We start from the raw sequence: 25,281 nt of genomic DNA, 5'->3' as shown, positions 1-25,281 counted from the left end.
AAATATCGAGCAGAAATAAATTATGTGAAATGTAGCAGTGCACCAAAGAAAAATAACGAAAATAATACACACAGTGGACGCATTTTTGTTAAAAACTTTTCTACATAATTTTCGTCTTAGTTGTCAATGTATGCAGAGCTCTTCGTATTATTAGCAAGGAAGCAACGATAAAACAAAGTATGACCCGCTCCAGTTCAGAAAAGGGCAAGACAAAATTGTTGAGTGTCTATGTTAACTCCTTTTTGGGGAACGAAATCACAGTTTTTGTCTTTCGGTTTTACAAACTGCGCAGGACAAAAGGGTGGTAAGTAGTGGCGATAATCGGGGGGGGGGGGGGGGGGGATGGATGGAGCGTTGAGGTGGAGGTGGGGTGGGGGTGGGGACAAACAGATCCCGACTAGACAAGATTTGTTTTCTTCTACGACCAGACGTCAATGTTTTGTATTATTTTTATGTACAGAATAAGATTACTCGAAACGGGTTAAAGAAAATGCTTTACAAATTGTTTGCAAAAACATCCACAATCATTTACGTTTTTCGCAACATGCAGACAACGATTCACAACACAGTTCCACAAAGTAATCACAGTTTTTTGTTTGCCTTCGTCACACCGATGAAATACGACCCAACATTAAGCACATTTTCACAAAATAAACAACTACCCCACTCATATGAGTATAGTAACCAGTCTAAAACTTAGTTTCACTGACCGTGTCCGTGACATGAACCAAGCCAAAACGGCGAAAACGAGTTTATTCAGGGTCCATCGCAGCTTACATATAGACTCAGTTATAATGTATTTTATATACATCAGTGTTTGAAGTTGTACATACTTCAATAATCCGCCGTGTTCGAGTTAAAAGACTTTTTTTTTTAAAAGCCAAGTATGCTGTATAACTCGTAAAGTATGAGTGGATTGTAGCTAGCCTCGGAATAACACAAAATAAGTCATGTCTTAATCTTATTTTCATACAAACTTTCATCGCAAAACTGATGCTCCTTCGGCAGTGGTAAAACATACAACAATGTCTTTTTTTCTGGCACAAACGATTATTTACAACGAAGGGCTACTGGTAATTTATATAGTACAGCACAACCTGTCTATAACTAACACCCATGGAAGCGAATTCAAGCGGTCGTTATGGAGAGGGGGTCGCTACGGAAAGATGAATTCTATAAGAAATTACTTGTCGGATATCCTTAGAAGTGGTCGTAATTGGCAGGTGTTGTTATCGAGAGGTGGTCGCTACGGAAAGATGAATTCTATAAGAAATTGCTTGTCGGATATCCTTAGAAGTGGTCGTAATTGGCAGGAGTTGTTATCGAGAGGTGGTCGCTACGGAAAGATGAATTCTATAAGAAATTACTTGTCGGATATCCTTAGAAGTGGTCGTAATTGGCAGGTGTTGTTATCGAGAGGTGGTCGCTACGGAAAGATGAATTCTATAAGAAATTGCTTGTCGGATATCCTTAGAAGTGGTCGTAATTGGCAGGTGTTGTTATCGAGAGGTGGTCGCTACGGAAAGATGAATTCTGTAAGAAATTACTTGTCGGATATCCTTAGAAGTGGTCGTAATTGGAGGGTGGTCGTTATCAAGAGGTGATTGCCAGGACAGGTTCAACTGTACATCACTTTTTAATATTATTGTAGTTTGGTTTTCAATATTATTGTAGGCGAATTTACACGAGGCTAAAGAATACTATATATGGAAGTTATTGTGTACTGCGGTCCTCTGTAGGCAAGTTAAAAAAAAAAACTAGTTAAAATATAGACAGCCAATGAAGTGGTTAACGAGAAAAGCTGTGTAGGTAATGTTGTTAACAATCAAATACCATTCTTCGTCTTTACAATTTGGTTTAGTCGATGGAGTTACTCGCACAGTGTGTATTTGTGTGTGTGTGTGTGTGTGTGGGGGGGGGGGGAGGAGTTGTTTGTTCGTGTGTTTGTGCGTGTGTGCGCTCGTGCTTGCGTTCATGATGCATGTATGCGTGAGTGAGTGCAAGTGTATGTGACAGAGGTATATCTAGGGAAAATGGAAGCTTCACGTGCAAGGTGAAAAGGGTTCGAGCCCAGAGTCTTTACAATCAAAGCGTCTTCTTTCTGTACAATGAGATATAAAACATTATCAGACGAACATGACATCTTGCCTATTGTCTTATTGTGTCATAGGGAAACACGAAACACGCGTTGCCAGGGAAACAGGACTATTGCTCTTCAAGAAAATGTGCGTACAAATAAAAAAAAAATCTATAATTATGTTTTTGTCTTTTACATTTTCCAGGTCGTTTCACGACATTTGAAACCAGCAAGTGAAGATACGTTTTTCACTCTCGCCCTAGTAAGTAGAATCTATTAACACTTATGAGGGTGCACATGTCGGCGATTCACTTACAAATACGCACGCACAAGCGCGCACACACACACACAAACACGCACGCACACACACACATACACACACACACACGTACGCACTCACACACACACACACACACACGTACGCACTCACACACACACACACACACACACACACACACACACACACACACACACACACATACACACAGTCTCTCTCTCTCTCTCTATCTCTTACTTACATTTCAAAAGCTTCGCAATCGGTGATACACTTGTTGTTTCCAGCTTCATATGTATTCAGTGATTTTACATGTGCACACAGACAAAACGACATCAAGTTCTTGTGTGATGCACATTTTACACGGAATGTTTCTATGAACCTGCGTGACACAAAATACACATGGATCAGCAAAATATCGACATTGATGGGCCGTAACATCACTCATGCATATGGATTAAATCATGATAGTTGAAAAGGTACCTCCTGTTAACCGGTTTGTTGTTCGCATGATAGTGACAAAAAACCAACCATACCTTCTACTGAAACTGTAGCACAGAAAGAAAATTAGTATTTGCACGTATATATTGAAACTAGCGCAATTCGTCGGCATTGACATACACACTTTGGCACATGTTTGGATTCTCACGGCCGTTTATTACGAGAAAATGTTCAATAATCATGATTTAAAAAGGACTTCGGTGAAGTTGTTCAATCAGCAGTGCACGCGTATTAACCATTACAAAAATAAACAGATGTGACAAAGTAAAGACAGGATGAAGTCTTTTGGTGATTAATATTATAGCTCTGAATTCCGATATTTTTTTCATTTGACTATGAGTGTTACAGAATTTGCTAAGAAACCAACTGGGTTTTTTCTACCTCAAACGAGGAAATATTGTTATTTGTACCGCAGATTTAACATTCCAACTTGTTTTCAATGATGTACAGCGATTGTGTTTTCAAATCAAATGTTCCTATTTTAATTTTAGGATCTAACATTTTAAAAAGAGTAGCTTTGATCTGCACTGTCAATATCTCCGCAGACATCTTATATCGAGACTGAGAAGAATAAAAAAAGTTGTGTCATGCTGAAATTCAAGAAAAGAGAGAGCGAAAAGGACTAAACAACACACCCGTTAATGTTAAACATGAGTACCTGTAGAGTTTTAAATAAACAGAGAAGATAACCAAGAGGGAAAAGCCCCAGGAAGAAACGTGGTGAAGAAAAGTTTGAATTATTAACTGTGTTCGAATAACATTTTTTTAAGAAGCCCAGAGCAATGTCAGATTTCCCATTTCCGTATGAAACGTTCTATTACGAGGCGGCAATTGCAGAAAGCAAGCAGCAAAAGTGCGGCTTTATTTTCATAACCGTTTCGTACACTTCTTCACGATTAACAATATGAGAAATAATCATTTCACTTTAAAATTGATTAAAAAAAATCGTAACATATTCATGTAGGTATAATGAATATTTTTGTTCAAGAAGGTTCGCCAGTGTAACTGGCAGTGGTGTTAACTTACTTTAGCTTTCCTGTAAGTGTTTTCTCCCAATACCAGCCATTTCCAGTCGAACAGAGATTGTGTTTCTGTGCAAGAACATCTTAGCATGCATCCAATATTAATTAACGTGGCTCACAAACTGAAAGGATTTGACAATTATCTCCATCAAGTAAGTTCTATCTAAACACGACAGTGTTGTACCTCGCTGTTGCTGCGACTGACTGCTTGCAGTTGCTTTCATCCTTGTAAACAAATCGAGCAGCTAAACACACCAAAAGAAGTTTACAGAGAATTGTGACCAACACTTGCGTTGAAGACATAAAATCGGAAACAGATAGACCAACTTTCAGACTTTTACAAAAGCAGTCGTAAAATATTCAGATGTATATATTGTTTTTAACTTGGTGTAGCGGCTGCGACATACTGGTGCTGTGAGTTAAATCATGTCCCGCCTATGAGCGGCAAAAGCGAGAGGTGGCATATAATTATTCAAATAAAAAGAAATAAAAAAGGAAGGTCTTTCATTAATAAATCGGCATAGCATTGAAATGATGAGATGTAGACTTGTTTCTTTGAAGTAAAAGAAACTTAACATACAACTTGACATGGCATTCATATACCGGAGAATGAAACTTTCAAAATACACTTTTGACACTGAATATCTGCACGTTATTTGAACAGCGTATCAACAGCACACAAATCTAAGTTCGTCAAAAGCAGACGAAATTGTCGACACATTTGCTGGCACAGACAACACGCACGACGACACTATCTTTGTTCAAACAATAACAACTTTACAGCACAGAATATTCAGGGGAGGTGGGGACCCCGCGGAAGACCTGGGGCTGGGCCACATAATCTCACCAAACACACAAAAGACTTAGGATTAGAAACAGGAATAAAACGTAGCCCGTGTTCCCGTTTTCGCGTGAAGCAGTTTTTAAGCAGTCATGATGAAAACCGTATAGAAAGCGGACTCAGAAGTCTATGAAAGCAGAAAAGCAAGCAGTGATCCAGGCTTAGCAAAGAGTCACCTTCGATGATCTGCACTTTAAGTTCTGCACTCAGTCCAATGTATAATGTGGGGACTACAACACTTGATTTGTCAGATCCCGTGTAAGCAACGAGGGCCGGGTTCATTTATGGCTTGGGTACGACTCCCTGAGGTGTACAATTCTATATAAGAAAAAACAAATCGAAGCTGAACGTGTGCAATGGTTCCTGGTTTTATCGACACAATCAGCGTTCACTTGCACTCTGTGATGAATCTCTGACAGGTCCTTGCCTACGTGAGTTTGCACTACTCAGAGATCACACACTCTTCTGTCCATCAGAATCAGACATGGTTATGTAGTTGTCCTTATATATATATATATAAAACATCAGAAATTGTGAAAGAAACAATTGAAAGTCAGCAGAGACTTTCTTCCGAGATTTGTTAAAATCTCTTAGCAGAGAAAGAGAGAGAAAAAAGTATCCCTTCACAGACAGCCTATTGGGAGCATCAGACCCTCCTCAAGGGGGACCGAGATTTACAATGCAAAGTCCCTTTGTGGGGGACGTGTCACAAGGAAATCTAGTCCTGAGGAGGACCATTGTTCTTGTACCTTGTATATATATATATCCAGCAAAGAGAGAACTTTTCCGTTCGAAGCTCGTTGAAGACGGACACAATAATATACACAACCCCGTTTGAAATGCTAACACAGTAATTGTCTTTTTTTAAATGCCAACAAAGTTTTCAAAACCATGAAGTCTGAGTAATTGTTCAGGTTCTGATACGAAACACATTACAAAGTTTGAATCTGCTCAAATGACAAAAACAGGTGAATCAGTCACCAAGCATTGGAGGAGGAATTCGTCAATGTATAAAACACAGATGCAGCATCACAATAATTGTTCTTCGTAGCGTTCGTAACAAGACTCAAGTTTGGGCCTTGTTGTTCGTACAGTTCCAAGCATATAGACACAGACTGGGCCCGACGTGTATTGCAAGATCAGATCTTCGGTTCAATCCATCTCGGCCACGCAGCAGCAGTTTCCTGTAGTTTTATAACAGTTCCACTCACAACCGCAAGTCCGATTTGGATCAGTTTCGAGTTCTGTAGATTTCAAGTTACCATTGAAACTAAACCTCAGCCATGTTCACGCAGTGATGGCTTTCTGGCCACTGGTGTGAGAGTCAGTTTTTAGATGGTGGGTCTGGATGTGTTGCTCCAGAGCCGACGGGCCGGGGAAGCTCTGGCCACAGTGATGACAGCTGGAGGTGGCCCACATCCACGACTTGGGGGAAGACAGCATGCGGTCCTGAGCGCCGTCCTTGGCGTGGACTGAAGCCAGGGGAGGCGGGGACCCCGCGGAAGACCTGGGGCTGGGCTTGGCTGGAGGAGAGGGCATGGGGTAGGCTGCTTTAGGAGAAGCAGGGTAGGCGGGTTTCGGGGAGGTCTTTTGGAAGGGGCTTGAGCGAGGGGTGGACGATTTCATGCTCAGGTCCAGCTCCCCTGATGACGTTATGGTGCCTCCGAGGTCCGCCGAACCGTTGTGCAGGCCTGTAGATGAGGGCGGGGGTGAAGGGGAGTGCTCACGAGGTCGCTTGGAGGCGGGCGAGTGCTCTCTGTCCACGTCACGGCCTCTCTCTCTCTCCCTCTCTCTGTCTCTCCCCCGCTCCCTCTCCCTCTCTCCGCTGTCGCTGTGGGAGCGAGACAAACTGAGGTCGGCAGGGTGCTTCAAGCTGTCCTCGCTAGCCGGGTGGGGCGGGAAGGGGTGGGTGGGGAAGCCGGGGTACATGGGCGGCAGGTGGTGGCCGATGCCTCCATTGACGCTCTGAATGACCGGGATCTCGTTACCCCGAGGCGGCGCCATGCCGTTCATCAGGTTCTGGTACTGGAAGAAGACGTCGTGGGGCGGAGGGGGGCGCGGGGGCCCGGGGTGAAAGCCAGCGGCGGCGGCGGCGAGGTATGGGTTACTGGCGAAGAGGAAGGGCGAGTCGATGGACATGCGGCGGCCCCGGCGTGACGGTGAGTTGTGGTACATGTGGGTCCCCATGTGCACTTTCAGGTTGCCCCGCGTCGTGAACGCCTGCAAATGAATCACAAGCACGTTTTGGTTTAGACAAAGTGGCTCTCACGCGTAAGGAATAGTTACGGACATGAATGAGTATGCAGAGAAAGAAATAACCCCTTACAAAATTAACCAGGCAACGAAGGAAAAAGGAAAGAAAGAGAGAATGAAAGACTTATAAAGAGAGAAAGAAAGAAGGAAAGAAAGAAATATAAAAAGAAAGTCGGGTTTCATTATTAAAGGAACTGCAAAGAGGGAAGAGCAGCGGGAATAGGGTGGGTGTATGCTATCACCAGATCAGAGGGTGTACATTTTTCAGAAAAAATCCACTCTGGTTGCGCTAATTTCACCTCATATGATACGTTTTTTCCGAACATCCTTAATCAATACGTACTCCAAGGTCTACTTCAAATCATAAAATTAGCACTCATATGTATGAAAGGTAAAGAAATAAATGTTCTAGTTCGTTTTTGTCCAAACATTTCTCGTTTCTGTGGAAAGTCGGGTTTAAACAGAAATAATGTCGTGCACCATATTTCAGCTCAGCACAGAAAGAGTTCGTTCTTACCTTGCTGCAGATGTTGCACTTGAAAGGCTTGTCCCCAGTGTGTGTGCGCGTGTGGATCTGCAGAGCGCTGGCGCTGGAGAAAGGCTTCATGCACGTGTCGCACATGTGCTTGGGTCGTCGGGCGATCGAGTCCACGTCCCTCGGAGGTAGCGGCGAGGTGTGCTCCTTCTTCACGGTGTTGCTGTCCGGGAACGACTTGCTGTTGTTGTTGGTGGTGGTGGGTTTTGGGGGGTTGTTGCTGGGGCTCGCGTGATTGGAAGAGGACGAGGAGGAAGACGGGGGCGAGGAGAAAGAGTTTTGTGAGGGGAGTGGGGGTGCAGGTTGCTGAGACGTAGAGGAGGTGGAAGAAGCAGACGAAGAAGGAGGCTTAGGGTCGGAGTTCTGCGTGGGTGAGTCTGAGTTGGAATTCTCGTTGACCTGGGAGTCTGACTGAGGTTTGTCAGGCTGAGACAGAGACTGCGAGGGGGAGGCGGCTACGGATTCTTGATGGGGTTTCTCATGAGCGGACTCACTGTCATCGCCTTGCTCGCTGCCACTGGCTCGCTGGGAAGACTCCCCGCCCTCAGCGAGCTCCCGTTCAGCCTTGTGGGTCAGCTGGTGCTGCTTGAGGTTGCCGCGCGTGGAGAACGACTTGTCACACTCATCGCACCTGTAGGGTCGTTCTTTTGTGTGGCTGCGCACGTGGATGTCCAGCGCGCTCCTGCAGGCGAAGGTCTTGAAGCAGGTCGGGCAGGTGGTGTTGTTCCTATGACCGCGCATGGCGTCCATGCCCATCAGCGGGAAGCCCAGCGGGTTCAATGGGTAGTCCGACATGGGGAACTTGGCGTCCTCGCGACCGCCGTCTGACCCAGCCTCAGAGGGCCCCTGGCTCCTGGGGGACACTGGTGACCTGTCGATACCAGCAGGGTGGTGGGGCATCATCAGGCCAGGAGACAGCGACTTGTCCATCATGAAGGGGCTGGCCCCAAAACCCATGCTGTGGCGGAAGCGCTCAAAGCCGCTCTGAGAGACGGTGCTCTCGATGCTCTTGACGTGGTCCTCCAAGGCTGCCAGGGAGGGGTTGGCCACGCCCCGGGGAGGGGGGAGGGTGGGGTTCAGGAACCCGTCCATGCCTTCAGAGACGGGAGGCAGCGGATGGTTGCCGTCGTAGCCGCCGTAGCTGGCGGAGACGTTGGAGTCGGGCCTGTCCGAGTCGCCGTTGTCGCTGAAGGCGGACTGGGGGCCCTGAGAGGCGGGCCCGCTGCTGCCGCCATCACGCGACATGTTGTAGGCTTCCTCGTCCCGCTCGTCCATCAGATCCTCCTCGCCCTCCTCGTCCCCCATCATCAGCTCCTCGTCCACCATCCCTTCCTCATTCATGGCTTCCTCGTTCATCCTCTCGTCCTCTTCAGTAGGCGAGCACTCGTCCTCGTCGTCCCTGTCGGCGAAGGAGGAGCTGTAGGCTCTGCCCTCGCCGTCAGATCCGTAGTGGCGCGACAGCCGTTTGTTGCTCAGGTCCAGCTCGCGGGGCTCGTGGTGCCGGGACAGGTCGAAGGGCTCGTGCAGCTTGTGTGGCATCGGGGGCAGGCCCATGAGGTGTCCGGGGGGCATGGGTGTCTTGGGTGGCCAGCCGGGGAGGTGAGGGAAGAGGGGGAGGTGGGGGTGCGGGCCGTTGGCGGCGTTGGCGCCGTGCTGGCGGAGGTGCTGCTGCAGCACGAGGATGTTGGTGAAGGGCTTGTGGCAGACGGGGCAGGCGTGCACCACGCGCATGGCGGGTTTTGCCCGGTGTACACCCATGTGGGTCTTCAGATTGCCCTGCGGAGAGAGGGAGAGCACAAATACGTCAAAAACATGTTCTGCAATCTCACGATCTACGATTTAGTTTTTCTTCTATTGCATCTTTAAATGTGCGTATTTGTTTAAAACGTGAGAAGACAAGTGTGTGTATTATATTAAAAATTACGCAAAAACTAAAGCAAACATCAAGTGCAGTTATTAAATGAAAAGGATATCTTTTAACTTTTACTTTTTAGTTAAAATGACATGCTCCAAATACATAAATACCCATACATTTGTTGAAATGACCAAGCAAACGATGAATCAAAGAGAACACACATATATCAGCAATTTAACAGAAACAAAAGAAGAAAGATCGCACAGAAGAGGGCGAAACATGTAAGAGGAGAACAGTGAACAGTGCAGACACGGTGGACATTCAACAAATTCACCACGACGACAAACGTCCATGAAATGATCGCTGGTTCGCAAGCAAGACCAAGAGACTTAGTCCCCCAAGCGCGGTAAGATCCTAAGTTTTGGACAGATTACTACATAAAATCTACACGCTAGTTGACTACTGCTACTATAAACATGGGTGGGAGCCCAAAATTGTTCCAAGACTGAACTTTTTTTAAGGCCGGGGTCCAGGGGCCGCCAAGGCCCCGGCGGGGTCCAGGGGCAGCGCCCTGGTGGGGGGTCCAGGGGGGCGAAGGCCCCCGGCCGAAAACGAATTTTATGAATTTAAAAGGGTTTCTCTGGCCTCTCCTGAGTTTAATTCTGATAAATAAGAACCTTGTTGGAGATACAAAAAGTAACAAAAACTAAAAATTTTAGGGACCTGGCAAGCATTAGAAACAACAAAAAGTGCACTATCAGTCCATTTGGCATAACACAGTATGAGATGACTATCAATGAGGGCGCAGTCTATCAGTTCCATATAACAAAAGCCTTCAGAGCCTCAGAAACACCATGTGTTAACGTGTATGTAGCAGTTTTTCTACACATGGTGACTGTGCTTAGGGCAGCTGGGTCTGCAGCCAGTGTTTTCGCAAACTGCAACAAATCCGGTGCCAATGAAAGTGGCAGACAGTGCTCCGCTAAAAAAGCACATGTTTTAATTTTAATATCAGTGGCACGATCCGCCGAAGAAATAGGCGCAACGACCTGTGAAGCTGTCGGTAACGTTGACGTATGTTTCTGTGATCGGAAAGCTTTGTCGTGATTAGGGTCAGTCGTGTGTTTTTCGAGTGCACGCCCTCCGTTTGCTCCGTATACAACTTTTTTATCGCACAGGATGCAATACGCAACACCAGCCTCGTCTATTTTTCGAAGCCAAACTTCGTACCTTCGGTTCAGCTTGTCCTCCTTCTCGAACCACTTGTTCAACCACTTATTAGTTTTCCCTTTATCGATGCTTCTGGCTTCGATTTCAGAAGTGATGAAGCGCATTTTGCCGACGAAAACAGCCCGAAAACCACATCCTCTGAACGATTCAAAATGGCAGACACAAAGCGGACGGAACCGGAAATGGCAATTGTAAAGTACGGATCGGATGCCGATTGAGTTACAAATTCGAACCGAAACGAAACAAACCCGCAAAAAAAAAAAAAAAAAAAAAAAAAAAAAATGTCAAAATTTCTCTGAGACGGAAATCCGTCTGAGACGGAGGAACTCCCACCCATGTATAAATAAACACTACAAAACAAGCAATGAAACCGAATGTGAAACAGACGTAAGGGGCAAATGGACATTCAGGAGAAAAGAGGAGAGAAAAAAAGAAGACAACAACCAATGAGGTGTGCAAAAAGTAAGCAAACGAGGGACAAACAAACAAAAAGAAATACAGACAATGTGATGAAAAAAAAGACCTCTACAAATCGACATGAAAATTTACGATAGAGGAGGAGGAGGAGTAAGAAGATATATCTACAATAATGAATATATATATATATATATATATATATATATATGGAGAGAGAGAGAAGACCAAACAAAATAAAAATACACACGCCAAAAAATAAAAAATAAACCCTCACCTTAGTCGTAAATTTACGGTTACAGATTTTACACTTGAAGGGCCTCTCCCCAGTATGAATCCTATAGTGCATCTGCAGGGCGCTCTTGCAGCTCAGCACTCGCTTGCATATCACGCACTGGTTGGGCTCCCTCACCTTGTCCGAGATGCTGTTCACCATCTCCTCCAGCTTGGAGGTCTCCGACTTCTGGCACTCCATGTACTGCTCCAGGTTCTCCGAGGGGTCGATGGTCTTGGAGGGCAGGATGGAGTTGCGGAACAGCCCCTCGTCGGGAGCGGGCAGGGGCGGCCGCGGGGCGAAGGGGCTGTCGTGGTGGGGTCCGTGCGGGTGCGGGTGTGGGTGTGGGAGGTGAGGTCCTCCGCGGTGCATGAGCCCGGGGAAGGCGGAGCTGAGGGGCGAGGGAAGGGGGAAGGAGGTGGGAGTGGCGGGAAGACTGTGGTTAGAGAAGATGGGCCCAGGGGTGTGGGACATGGGGTGGGGGGAAGACATGCTGAGGGGGAGCAGCCCCATAGAAGAGGGGTGGGCGGGGATGAGGGGCGGGATGGGGGGACTGACCAGGGGGGAGGAAGACACGGGGGTGCCTGGTGTGGACCTGGGCGCGCTGGATGTTGGGGGCGCGGAGGAGGCAGAGGAAGGTGGCGGGGGTGAGGACGCCCTGCTGCTGCTGACTTTCTCCGAAGATCCGTGAGACGAAGGCGTGTGGAAGTCAGCTTCGTGTCTCGGGGGCGTTGACCTCCTTTCATCACTGCCAGTGGATTTGGGCGTGCCCCGGGGACTGGCCCTGGGGCTGGAGGACATCAGTGGCTCCATCTTGGGCTGAACGGGAGACATAAGACCTCGCGGCGGCCCGGGCATCATGTGGTGGGGAGGAGGTCCTGGCAGGCGAGCGAAGGGGTGAGGCATGAAGCCAGGCGCCATGGATGTCGGGGAGAAGAAGCCTCCCGGGCCCCCATGGGGAGGCAGCATCATCCTGGGCATGCCGGGCGAGTGGGGCTCCCCGTGCATCATGCCGGAGGGGAGGGGCAGGGACGGGGGCATGGGGGTGGATGACGACATGGGTGGGGGGACAATGGGGGGCAGGCGGTCGAAGTGCTCGGGGACGGGGTTGGGGTTCATCTTGATGTGCGGATACTTGGCCTTGTGGCGCTCGAAGTGCACCTTCAGGTTTCCCTTGGTAGAGAACCGGTTGCCGCAGATGTTGCACTTGAAGGGGCGTTCTCCTGAAACACAGAGAGGAAAACATACATGTCTAATTTGAACTGAAATGGCGAAAGCATTAGCAAACTGAAACGAACATATAAGTAGTCAACCCATACAGAGAAAAGAACCATCACAGGATACTTTGTGTGAATGGAACCTTAAAATACTTTGTGTCCATTTGTGAAATGGGGATGGAGGTATAAATTTACATGTTTTGTAATAATAATGTCATTTTTGATTATTTGGCATTCAGTGCATCTCATACTATTCTCTACAAAAGACTATGGTATAAGTGTCCAGGAACGTACAATTCGAACAGTTTGTACAGTTTGGACCGTCAAAATCATTTCTGACTCCTCAACGAAGATTACTTTTCGATAACCCGAGGCGATTTCTGGCCGTGACACTAACAACCTAGTCGAAGAATCGTACTGGTCAGCGGTATAAACTATCAAGAAATACACGAAAAGGCCTGGGCTTGGCAGAAACCCGACTCCAGGCCATCAAAGTGCCAGGCCCAGGCAAGGAAGGAATTCTAACAGCTGATATGCTTCTTCAACAAGGAATGCTAGTGTTTAGATATCGGCGAGGCTAAAAGGTTAAACTGGTATTACGCGGAGACCACTTGCGAATTGGCATCTTCCTTTGCTTCAGACATCACACTTTTACATCTGAATTCGAACTGGAGGTTGGAGTTGGACTGAGGTGGGGATGAAGTAACTTCATCAAGGAGAGGAAGGGTGGGGAGGGGGAAAGAGAGAGAGAGAGAGAGAGAGAGAGAGAGAGAGAGAGAGAAAGAGAGAGAGAGAGAGAGAGGGGGGGAGGGGTATGGGGGTATAGGGAGGTCGGAAAAGAAGAAAGAAAGCTCAAGCGAAACAGTACACCTCTGGCCTCATCAATAGGGATGGTGCGAGGAGATCACTAGAAGTCTCATCTGGACGGGTCTGTATTGGTCAGCCAGCCATCAGAAAAGTGCGTGTGATTGGGGGCCGGATCACCTTACTGCCTGGGCTGACCGGCCACAGACTGACCAAGGCCCAGGCCTGCATTGCTGACCACGAGTCATTAGCCGCCTAATCTGCTTGTGCGAGGCCCGCGCAGGTATTCACTATCACACGGCCTTTCAGGCGGCGTCAATACCAGAATATGCCGCTCAGCTTACGTGCCCGACGATCCTTGCAAGAAAAAGTCAAGCTTTCTGACCCCTCTTTACCCCTCCCCTCCCGACAACTCCTTCCCTCCCACATCCCCGTCCCCCTATACAACAATAGAACTGAATTGACCAAACACCTTTGTTAGTCCTCTGACCTTATTATTTTCTTCTTCCTGAAAATGAAACCGACAGGACACCAGTTTTTACTCCGTCCGCAATTATGCAACTCCTCAGTCTGACCTCCGGCTGAATTGTAACCGGCAAGCTTCCGTTATGAAATTTGACAGCGATATGAAAGCAAGCTGAAGGTTTCCAACTGAGAGCAAACGTGTACCCACCAAAGCTTCCGTTGAAGGGCGGCAAGAACGGGGAAATGAAGAGACCTTACAAGGCCTTGAAAATTGTTTCGAAAAGTTCACTCCAATATGAAACAAGTGGCGGAAGAACAATACAGAAGGCGGTGAAAAAAGAGACAACACGAGAAGGAGTCAGGGGGTGGAGGTGGGGGTGAAGAAAGAGAAGAAGGAGAAGAACAGTTCTTCTCCCTGCGCTGTTTCGAAATTAAGTTTACAGGATTCAACTGGAGCAAGCGAGCGGTTGGGAGTGAAGTAGAACAAAAAAGTTTGTACACTTTTTTTTTCTACTCTCGCGACTGGTTTGACATTTGGGCCAGAAAACAAAGCAAACACGATGGATGGTGATGAAATTCTTTTGACAGGGGCCTCATCCGTGACTGGGGAAAGGTCTGGGGCCATTCAAACACCAACAGCATCATCCTCACTTTTTTTTTTTTTTTTTTTTTACTGTGTCGAAGTGGAGGAGATAGAGAGGGGGTGTTGGGAGGGTTTAGAAAGCTGCACAACAATTCGAAAATGATTACCCTCTGTGTGGGTGACCCTGTGCGCACCTAACGCACTAAGTGTGTATGTGCACAAGGATAAGTGAGACGCTTCTGAAGACACCCTAAGCCATTCACCCCGTGACAAACGTTTCAAGCCGCCTTCTTCGCTGCACGTGCTCATTTCAATATACTCTGCTCCCTGTCTGACCGCAGTTTAAGCGCTGGAAAGGGGTGAAGGCTTTTTCTTTTAATTCAAATTCACTTCTTGGCTGAATAAGGGTAGAAGACATAACCAACTGATGCACCCAATAGTGTCCAAAGTTCCTATCCTCGGTTGCAAACAAAGCTTCTAGGAATGATGAACATAATGCATATTATTTATGGTCTCAGAGTAACTTCGTTATAAACAGTATTTTGTTCATAATTCAATATATAAAATGGCATGGAACAAAACTTAACAAAAAGTTAGATTTATAATGTGCTCTTATGGACGAAATGTGGGCATTGATATTCTTTATGACTTTACAATAACCTTCGTTTTTTTGTCAATCATGCCGCTAGCCAGCAATCTTACTATTTTGCACATTGGCATGCGCCGTGATTCTAACCTTTCAACCTCTACAGCAATGCCCAAACTTGTCTCAAATGACCTTCAACTATTTCTGGCTGGCGCAGCATTTTTCTTGTCTTAGTTTTCATATCTCATCTCCCTCCCTAATCAGTAGCTGACCGCTCCTACAGTTTGAACTGACCAAACGGATGACAGGTCAGCTTTTCACAACGATTATAGATAAGGGCCAAGCTGGGAGGGGAGATGAGGGTCAGGTCAGGTAAGGGGTTATGAGTAGTTGATGAGGTGAACGTAATCCTTTGAACAGATGGTATAGCCTTTTCCAGTTTTGTTCTGGGGAATCTGGTTGCTTGAAACTAAACTACTTACAGAAACGTATTCTCGAGGAAATTTCCTTTCAACGTTAAGAGAAGCAAGCAAGTGTCAAGTTTCCACCATTATCATAGTAAAAAATGGGTGTGCTTCCTTTACTCCCTTCAAAACTATTGCATGAACTCATATCAGCAACAAGTTAACATAATCAGTTCCACAGTGTGTACAAATACTATTGACACAAAGGGCACCCTTTTGAGGATTCCAATATAAAAACAACCAAATATTGGATTTTTTGTGTTGTCTCACAACAAAAACACCAAAACAAACAAGAAAACAAGAAAACATTTTAAAAACAATTTAATTTGATAGCCAAGGAACAACATTTTAAGAAAACTATAAGATTGACAAAACATCGCACACCGGCGTCACTCCCGATTATTTTTGTCAAACGACACTGGCTATGAGGATATTCCCAAGAGTGACTGTCGAATTTCGAGCAGATTGCATTTGATTGAAAGTGTAGAAACGGTACCAGAGGTATACGGTCCGAGCGAAAGGCGGAAACTGAGGTTTCAACCAGATAAGATGCCAACAACAAAAAGATACGAAACTGAGAAAAATGGCAGTTCAGTCGTCTCTGAGTCAAATGCAAGCCATGCAGATAGTAAAGGAAGATGTTCCCTATATAAACTGAGAAAGCAGGTGAGTTTGTAAGAAGGAGGAGCAAGATTAGCCTTGTGATGGGGCGATGGAGATGAGGTGAGGTGGGGGGAGGGGGGAGAGAGATGAGGAGAAGGGAGAGGAGAAGGGGGGGGGGGAGAGAGGAAGTGAGGAAGATACAGGTGAGGAAAGGTTTATGACAAGGTTGAGGAGTTTTCATGTGCTGTTCCTCCCTCCCGCTGACCTCCTTGTCGTCTGCTTCTTCCATTGCTCAATGATAAATGCAGAGCGCGAAGCCACACACAGTCGTAGATAACGGCTTTTTACCGGGGGCCAATCTTTTGTGAGTCGGGCTGGAAAGGTGTGATGTGCATCCGAATTTTGCAGACCCAATACATCAGTACCGCGGAAGAAAAAGCAATAAAATGCGGAGATGGAAAGTAAAGGGAAAGCAGACACGAACAAAGCAAAGCCCCCTTGGGAAAACAACCTACCAACAAAACAACGAAAGCAAAAAATCAACACCCCAAACCAATAACATAAGCAGACGGAATATGTAGATGAGCTGGAGAGACGTTACGAGATAGGACTCCTCTATAGCTCCTTGATCTTTTAAATCATCAGGAATAATAATAAGCCACTTTGTAAGCTTATTCCCCCTCCCCCTTTTTATGGGGGATAACAAGTATCAAAATTCCTTTCGAATTTTAAAACAAACTATTTCTTTGAGAACGTGTGTTTTTTTCAAAAATAAATTGTAACAAAGTTTCATGCTGTTCACACAAGGGTATCACTCTTTGTCTTGTAGCAGAGGCTTTTAAACTACTCCCCGTCATGTGGCAGAGGTCAAACGCTAACCGAACGACTGAGGGCTTGGACATCAATACGAAAAGTCATACGAGTTCAGCAGGTCTCATCCATCATCTCCCAAACAGCCTGCACTTGAAAAGCAATAACTGCCTACACTCCTCCCTACATGAGTGTTGAGCATCTTGCCACTGAAGGCGAAAAAGATGGTTCTGCCTTTGGACTCTGGACGGATTAAAAACTACTTTCCAGACTTCTTGTTTCGCTTTGTCTCGGCTAGCCATGCGTGAATGCCGACTGGCTAGACACGCAAGCGAGTTTGAAGAATGGTGTCAGTTTATCCCCGAGTACGCTAGTACAAGGGCTCAGCAGACTTTAATTGTGTGTCTGTGTGTCTGTCTGTCTGTCTTTCTCCACTTAACAGCTTATTGCTGGGAAACTACTGGGCGCAGTTCGTTCAAAAGTTGATACACTAACTTGATAATAGGTCCGATTGATCGTATTAAAACTTCATAATGTTACCTGGGACCTAAATGCGAAATAAACCACAAAAAACCGACTTGGCGGTGGGAGGAATTCGCGGAGCCACAGCCAGCCAGGCAGTCTGATAGAACAGCCGAACTCGTCACACATTGACGAGAAATATAGCGTCATAAAAAGATTACGTCACGGTCAAAAGTCTTTGACGTCTTTTTCTCTCGCGCGGTGTGTGTTGTGTGTGTTCATTTTGTGCACTTGTGTTAGTGTTACTGTTTGTGTGTGTGTGTGTGTGTGTGTGTGTGTGTCACGGTGTGTGTGTGTGTGTGTGTGTGTGTGTGTGTGAGTGTTTGTGTGTGTGTGTGTGTGTGTGTGTGTTTGTGTGTGTGTGTGTGTGCGCGTGCATGAGTCTGTTCAAGGTTATATCGCGACGGGGAAGGGGTGGGTGGGATAGAGCCACTTGTTAATTGTTTCTTGTTCACAAAAGCACTAATCAAAAAATTGCTCCAGGGGCTTGCAACGTAGTACAATATATGACCTTACTGGGAGAATGCAAGTTTCCAGTACAAAGGACTTAACATTTCTTACATACTGCTTGACTAAAATCTTTACAAACATTGACTATATTCTATACAAGAAACACTTAACAAGGGTAAAAGGAGAAACAGAATCCGTTAGTCGCCTCTTACGACATGCTGGGGAGCATCGGGTAAATTCTTCCCCCTAATCCGCGGGGGGTATTGCACAACACAACCGCTTTCAAATGGGTAACATTAAACTGAAGAATCCCAAAATTCACCCCCAGGTTTTGTTTATTGGTCAAATCGCAGCCTAGATCTCAGTCTCAGCTGGCCGATCTTGAATCTGACTTATGGATAACATAGCTTAGTTTCTGAAAGGCTAGATGCTCAGCTGAGGAAGAAAAGAAGAAACGAAAGAGGAAGAGGAACTGGTGTAGGAAGAAGTCAGATGGAGAAGAAAAAAACATCTGCTGGTCTCATCATCTGCGTGAAAACTCCCCAAGGACCCATAGTGTAGGGGAGAAATATCAAGATTGTTGGCTGGATATCAGATCAAAATGATGGACATCTATTTGTGTGCTGGAATTCTTCTTCACATCCCGAAATGACAAGGCACAGCAGCTGGTCTTGACACTGTTTTCTCCTTTTTACATTTAGTCAAGTTTTGATTTTCTCTCAGAATAGATGCGTTTCCAATATTTCCCCCTTTATTTTGTCTGTGTATACCTCCCTCACTGCTACACGAAACGACAATTGTTTTGCCTGTTTGAATGAAAAATTCAAGGTTGAAATCAGTACAAAGCTATATAAAGTTAGTTGTGTTTTCCGTTTCTTTTTTTTTCTGCTGCTCTCGTGGCTGCTGACTTGGCCCTTTGGTATTGTCTATGTAACCTTCTACATCAATATCTTCTTCATTCTCATCTCCAAAACTGTTGCTGTTGCTGTCTTCGTCACTCTTGATCTTTACTTCAGACTAAGCTTGCACTTTAAATCCCAGATTCAACACACAAATGATGGGTGTTTTGTTTTTAAAACCAAGGCCAGTTCAAGGTAAAGATATAATCAATCAGGATTCACCTCGTATTCCGAGTACAGGTAACTGAGCACGGCTAGCACACACTAAAATGAACCACCTGGGAAAAAAATGTTGATGGACAGTCCATCTGACCATAGTTTCTATCCCTAACACAGTCCATCACACATTTTCTGGGAAAATGAAAGATACTCATCTAATCTAGATTCAGTCACATTTGTTTCTCGCTATGAAACGGCGAGCTATTCGTCGACGGAATCTTGACAAATCAGAACTGTTTGTCTGCAGTTCTCACACTTTTTTGTTCCCCCCCCCCCCTTCCTTAGTTCTTTCGTCTCTTTCTTTCTTGATTTCTTTCCTTCGTATTTCCTTGCTTCCTTTCATGTATTATGCCTTGAGTCGCCTTGTGGTGAGATATGTGCGCGTTATAAATTCTCGTATTATTACTATTATTATTATTATTATTATTATTATTATTATTATTATTATTATTATTATTATTATTATTATTATTATTATTATTATTATTATTATTATTATTATTATTTAATTTATTTCTTTGTAAGGATTTTGTAATGTGTGAAATGAGAGAACTCATCAAAACAACCGAAAAAAACCTGCCTCAAGATACTCAAAAATGACGGGGAAAATAAAAAAAGACTTTGATAAAATTGACGACAGTGGCAATTAATTAAATAAAATGTCTGTTGTTCCTTTTACTTGCATGTGACCTTCCCCTTTCTACCCTTAATACAATCGTTCCTTTTTAGCAGTGGAGCGTCGGGCGTAGAGTACCCACCAGCAACACATTTATCCGGGGTAAAAAAGTGAGTGCACCACCTTTCAAAAAGGGCAACTTTCTTTATTCAAACTCGGGTATAAGCATTTTTTCCGGGTGGTCGTGGGGCCGGAGTAAACTTGTCCCTGATGAATCATTTCATTGAGCGCGAGGTTTGGGCTGCACTAGCTGATATGACCCGTGTTTGCACAGCAGGTGTGGGGTGGAAAACATACCCGTTTAAACCCGCAAAACTTCCATATAGCTGCCGGGTCTTAATTACTCCCTGCCGACGGTTTGTTTTACATTTCTCCCGTCCGCCACCCCCCCCCCCCCCCTCTGTTACCACCCCCATCCTTCAACCTCATCTTCTTCCCTCTCCTAGCTGTCTCCGCATTCTTCTCCCTTTTTAACAGTGACACGAAATACGCAAAAAATAATTGGAAAATGCACATAAAGTAAAACTCTGTCTAAATGTCAAAGGGGTAAGAAGGAAATAAGGACAGAGTAACTTAAGCTTTAAAGTGACTTTGATTTGTTCTGAAGTCATTCAACCAGTGACAACGCACAAAAGTAACCTGTTCGAAAGATATTCGATGCTTTGTGAGCGGAGCTGCCAACATCCTTCTTAATCGAAAAAGTGCTCAATAAATACTTTAAAAAAAATCCTTTCTCTCTCCTCTGAAGGTAGAAGCAAATTTACTTTTGACAGTTAAATCAGTCAATATGGAGGGTACAGTTACAAGCTAAATGGCTCGCTTAAACAAAGACAAATTTCGTCCGAGTGGAATATTTGAAGCTAAATACTTGCCAGTGTGTCGTGTATAACAAACGTTACTAACTTTAAAAATAAAACACCATTGGAATCTACAAGTGGGCCGTGGGTTTTCGGTTGGCAGAAATATATATCAGAAAGTACTCCTACCTTATCAGAAGTCAATAATATATTTTTTGTATCTGCTTGAAAGTTAATCAAAACATTTATTTAGTTTGAACAAAAGTTAAAGTCTCAGCGGATCCACGGAGTTTTACTCTGTTGCCAGATTAAAGCCGACGTGCGTTTCTTACATCAACTCGTAGGCTGTATAATGAAGAAAAATGAACTTACCAGTGTGTGATCGAACATGGATCTGAAGGGCGCTATCACTGCCGAACACTTTGTGGCAAAAGCGACATTTGTGCTTAAAGAAAGGGTCGTCGCAAGCGTACTGGGACCGTTGAAGAACTGAAAAATGGAGAAAAACAACTGGGGTTAGGTATAATTTGCAATTTGAATCGGCTTCTATACATACTAGTCATTGGTCATACACATTTTAACCCTGTCTATAAATCCCGCTCCCTCAAAATAGCGCAGACAATGAATAGCAGTTTAAAGGTTTAACAGATACAAGCATGTCTTCGTGGAGGGTCAGTAAATTCACTGAAAAGCAATTTGAAATCACAGTTCTACTGTGACTCCCTTTACCCTGACTGCATGGCAAGAGAATACCAACATCCCCGTTTTCCTCCTGGAAGCAAAAACAGATAAAGCAAATGCCGATGTTCGAAGACACACCAGCATACATGTTTTTATGTATGAACCTATGCAAATCATTATTCTATCAGTCTCTGTCGAATTCAGAATGGTGCGCCAAAGAGACAGTAAAGCTCAGGCAGAATATCTATGGTTGCCAAAGCTTGCATGCAATGATATTGCAGAGAATGAAACAGAAGAAAAGATAGCCTTTTATACGAACAGTGTTCTCTACGAAGAGACACCCCTGTATACATTTGCATCGATTTAATTCTACTATTACAGAGTGAAATAAAAGAGACGGAGAAAAAAAACCACGTTGTTGAATAAAATTGATTTTGAATGAATAGCGTGATCATGTTTCCCTCTTTCTTCTTTTTATTTTTCATTTTTGTTAGTTGGAAAGCGGATCCCATTGAAAGAAATCATTTCTCCTCTATTGCTGACCAATAGGCGGAGAGTGTGATATTAACATGGGATCGATTGCCCAATCTAAAAATAACTTTTGCCTTTTCTCACGTGCACAACTCCAAAGGTTTTGACTCCTTTGTGGTGCATCAGTGTGACCCCCCCCCCACACACACACACACACAAACACACTTTTTGTGACGGAAAGAATCGATTGAAACAAAGTGGGGTGTGGGGGGGGGGGGGAGGAGGACCCATGCATTAATTCTGTATGAAAACATAGACTGCCCTTGCAGCAATTCGCTCAACATTTCACATGTTTGCAGACTCGTGAAGTGGTCTTTTTGTCTGTGTGTCTGTCTGTCAGTCAGTCTCCATATCTGTCTGTCTGTCCTCTCCCCCCCCCCTCTCTCTCTCTCTCTTTTTTCTCAGTCCTTTTCGTCTTCCTCTTCCTCCCTCGCATTTGCAATGCCACAACCCTCGTAAAATAACATTTGATTTTTATTTGAATTGATCTCTCTTTCTCCCTCTCTGCCTGTCTGTCTGTACTCTCTCTCCCTCTCTCTCTCTCTCTCTCTTTCTCAGTCCTCCTCCTCCTCTCCCTCTCTCCCCTTTGCCTTTGCCTGTTCCAGACGGCAGCTGCCGACTTCCCACAAATGATCCATGCAAATAAGCTTTTGATGGAGGATGCTCCCCCCCAGCGATGCTGCGCCGATAGCCGGCTTCTCAACACCCTGGCTCGCAATTTGACAACTGCGGCTCGCAAGATCCTATCGCCCTGGAATTATGGAAATGTTCAACACTCTTGGCCTCCTCTCATCTCCCTCTCCACCCTCCGCCTTCTTCTTCGCTCACCACCCCCTCCCCCTTCCCCCACCTCAACCCAACCCATCGTTTTCTTGCCGACTAGGCAGGGGAAGATAAAAAGGTGTCAAAACTGAAAGCCGTTTAGAGACGGGAGACTGAGTGAGATGAAGGCGCGAGTGGATTTTTGAAAAACAAGCTTTTTTTGCTGAAGAGATGATGTTTCTGAGACGAGAAAAGTAAAAAGAAAAGAAAAAAAAAGGAAAGAAAATGGTGGCGCAGGAAAAACAGAAGCAGAGAAGACAGATTGTTGTTGGTCTGTAAAGAATCAGCTCGTGATGTACTTAAGCACGCGAGAGAAAGGCAAGGAAGAGAATTGCAAATCGATAGAGAGAGAGAGAAAAGGGAAGCGAAGGAACGAGTCGCGACAGAGAACAAACGCCTGGAGTGACGGTATGTTTCATAATCATGTTGTCACAGAACCGCAAAAAAATCTTCGAGAACTGTTGAATCTTCCTTGATTTTTATGTTAAAAGAGACGGAGTGATTAGGAGGGAAAACTATGACAGAAATAATGTAAAACACGTAGAGAGAGAATGAACCAAGACAGCAAACCACAGAGACAAGATAAGCAGGCACAACATCACGCAAACGGCGGTAACTGTACCTCTCCATATTTTATTTCTACCCCTACCCCCACCCCCGAACTCCACATCCAAGCCCACTCCATTCCGATATCCCAACACCTTCCAGTCAAAAAAAAAAAAAAGAGACAAGTAAGAAAAAAAAAAGGCACGTAAAAAAAAAAAAAGTAAAAAATCTCGACATCCCCCCTTCTTCTTCCAATCCCCCCCTCCCCCCCCCCCCACTTGTTTCTCCTTGCAAAACGGGCAGGCAACAAAATGTGTCAGAAGAGGGTGACAGAAGCCATGCGTTGTTGCCAGCACCGCCCCAGTGGAGTGAAGACACACTGAGCGTCAGGGAGCAGCCAGTAACATGAAGCAGAAGGGGGAAAACTGAAACATGGGGGGCCATAACTCTGTCATATTGCGCTTGATACATGGCCCCCTTGGATCACAGCTCTGGACCTCCGGCGAGCATGGTCCTGCGAGGATGGCTGATTTTCTGCTAAAAGTGACTACATTCTGGAAGGAATGGCTGATATTCTGCTAAAAGTGAATACATTATGGAAGGAATGGCTGATGTTTTGCTCAGGATGACTCCATTCTGGAGGAAGACGTTTCTGTCCTTCAGGGACGCTTGCCTTTGCAAAAAAGACGGGGGGTGACTAACTTCTGTGACGGTCGCTTTCTGCTAAGGATGACTGACTTCTGACAGATGATTTTTTTTTCTCTGGACGACTGATCGTTGTCAGAGACGTTTTTGTCTGCAAAAAGACAAGGGTGGCTGGCTTTTGCCTGTTTATCTTAATTCTGGAAGACATTCTTTCTTCTCAGGATGACTGAACTGTTGAAGATTATCTTTCTACTCTGGACCATTTAATTCTAACAGAGACATGACAGATGCACTTTGTTTTGGTCAGGTTTACATACGTTTGCAGTAGAAGAAAAACATTTTCAGAACAGAAAAACTGAAATGGTTTCAGTGCAAACGTGCCTACACTTAAGCCAACGTGGCTGATAAGACGAACGCAGAAATCTTTTCTTCAATCTTCCTCGCTACACAGTTTCAATGTGATTTCAACTTTGGGCTTACCAACTTTCCAAACGCTTTCTCTTTGTATGCAGTACACAGAATGAGAATCGACCGAGAGTCAGTTCAGTCTAACAAAAAACGATTGCTGCTAAGCTGAGGTCCAATCTCTCATGGATCGTTGCTAGACGAGTCTAAACATTTGCGGGAAGTGTATAAACTGTGCGCTCATATTTTGCAAGGCTCCAGAGCCGAGAGGAAGCGTGGGCCATAATTTACGATCCTCGGTTCCAACCCATTTCTAATTGCTGGAGCCATGGGTCATCCGATTGTCCATTCTCTCCCTTGTGATAGGAGGCCGATAAGAATTATCTCCCCTAGGGTTGAAAGTGTTCTCAAAATGATCTGGGAGCCCTTCTGATGTCCGAGCGTTGAATTTAGTGGCCTTTCTGACTGATAACATTTTCATGGTCCGCAAAGATGGGAACTTTCTTCTTCCAGGTGCTGCCATCTTGATTGGCGTCAAGGAATATAACTCCGATTCGCCCCAAGAGAGCTGTACAGAATTATTGCCCCTGAGTGTCGACGTGAACCTGAGTGTCGACGTGAAAATTAATGAGTGCAATTAAAACTGGCCCTTGCGAATTGTATGCAATTGCTGGCATACTTTTAAAAGAGCATAGGTCATCAACGCTGTACTTTTTTTCTCTCCATGTGCAGTTAAAATTTGACTGATTACAGAAAAGATAATATTATTGCTCGAATGAAAATTCATACTTCAACCAGCGGAGAAAAAGAAGTTGACACTTCTCAGGGCTCTTGATGACAGGCGAAATTGCAGGGTTTTCCTCTATCAGGCCCACGATAACGTAACGCAATTAATCGACACTACAGACAGCTGCTCGGGGTGTCACATTTAACGGATGTGTGACCAATTTAAGGAAATATTCATACGAGCACCCTTAAAGAGGAAGATCCTCGCAGAACAATGGCCATTTGCATACAATAACTTGGCGACAAAAACCTGGCTTCTCTCCAGTCAATCCCCACTCTGAGACAGTAGCTAATAAAAGGCAGCCGAGCGGGAGCAGGAGCTGTGACAGTTATTATGAGAAAGAGGCAGCATCACTTCAATTGGTTCCGATGACCTCCCCCACCTCAGCCACGGCAGTAATCCGCCCACCATTTTGGCCAGCAATATGCTTAATTGAGGGTCTGCTTATGAGATAAAAATTCAGCGATGGGAGCGGGCGACAATGGGCGAAGAG

At 45.1% G+C, this 25,281-nt stretch overlaps 1 protein-coding gene across 1 annotated transcript in view; it reads right to left on the bottom strand.

Annotated features, from left to right (window-relative positions):
* Positions 1-359: 359 nt before the first annotated feature.
* The window catches only part of LOC138978900 (sal-like protein 3), a 91,795-nt gene continuing 66,873 nt past the window's right edge, over positions 360-25,281 (bottom strand). Inside the window, exons 3-6 of the mRNA XM_070351746.1 lie at positions 20,744-20,860; positions 11,280-12,499; positions 7,486-9,279; positions 360-6,935 (exon numbers count right to left, since the gene is read on the bottom strand). Of these exons, the coding sequence (XP_070207847.1) occupies positions 6,003-6,935; positions 7,486-9,279; positions 11,280-12,499; positions 20,744-20,860 (4,064 nt within the window). The 3' untranslated portion in view covers positions 360-6,002. The remainder of the gene's footprint in view (positions 6,936-7,485; positions 9,280-11,279; positions 12,500-20,743; positions 20,861-25,281) is intronic.

The sequence above is a fragment of the Littorina saxatilis genome, linkage group LG1 (assembly GCF_037325665.1).
Source record: "Littorina saxatilis isolate snail1 linkage group LG1, US_GU_Lsax_2.0, whole genome shotgun sequence".
NCBI lineage: Eukaryota > Metazoa > Mollusca > Gastropoda > Littorinimorpha > Littorinidae > Littorina > Littorina saxatilis.
The sequence above is the reverse complement of the archived record's forward strand: the minus strand, read 5'-3'. Positions and strand labels throughout refer to the sequence as shown.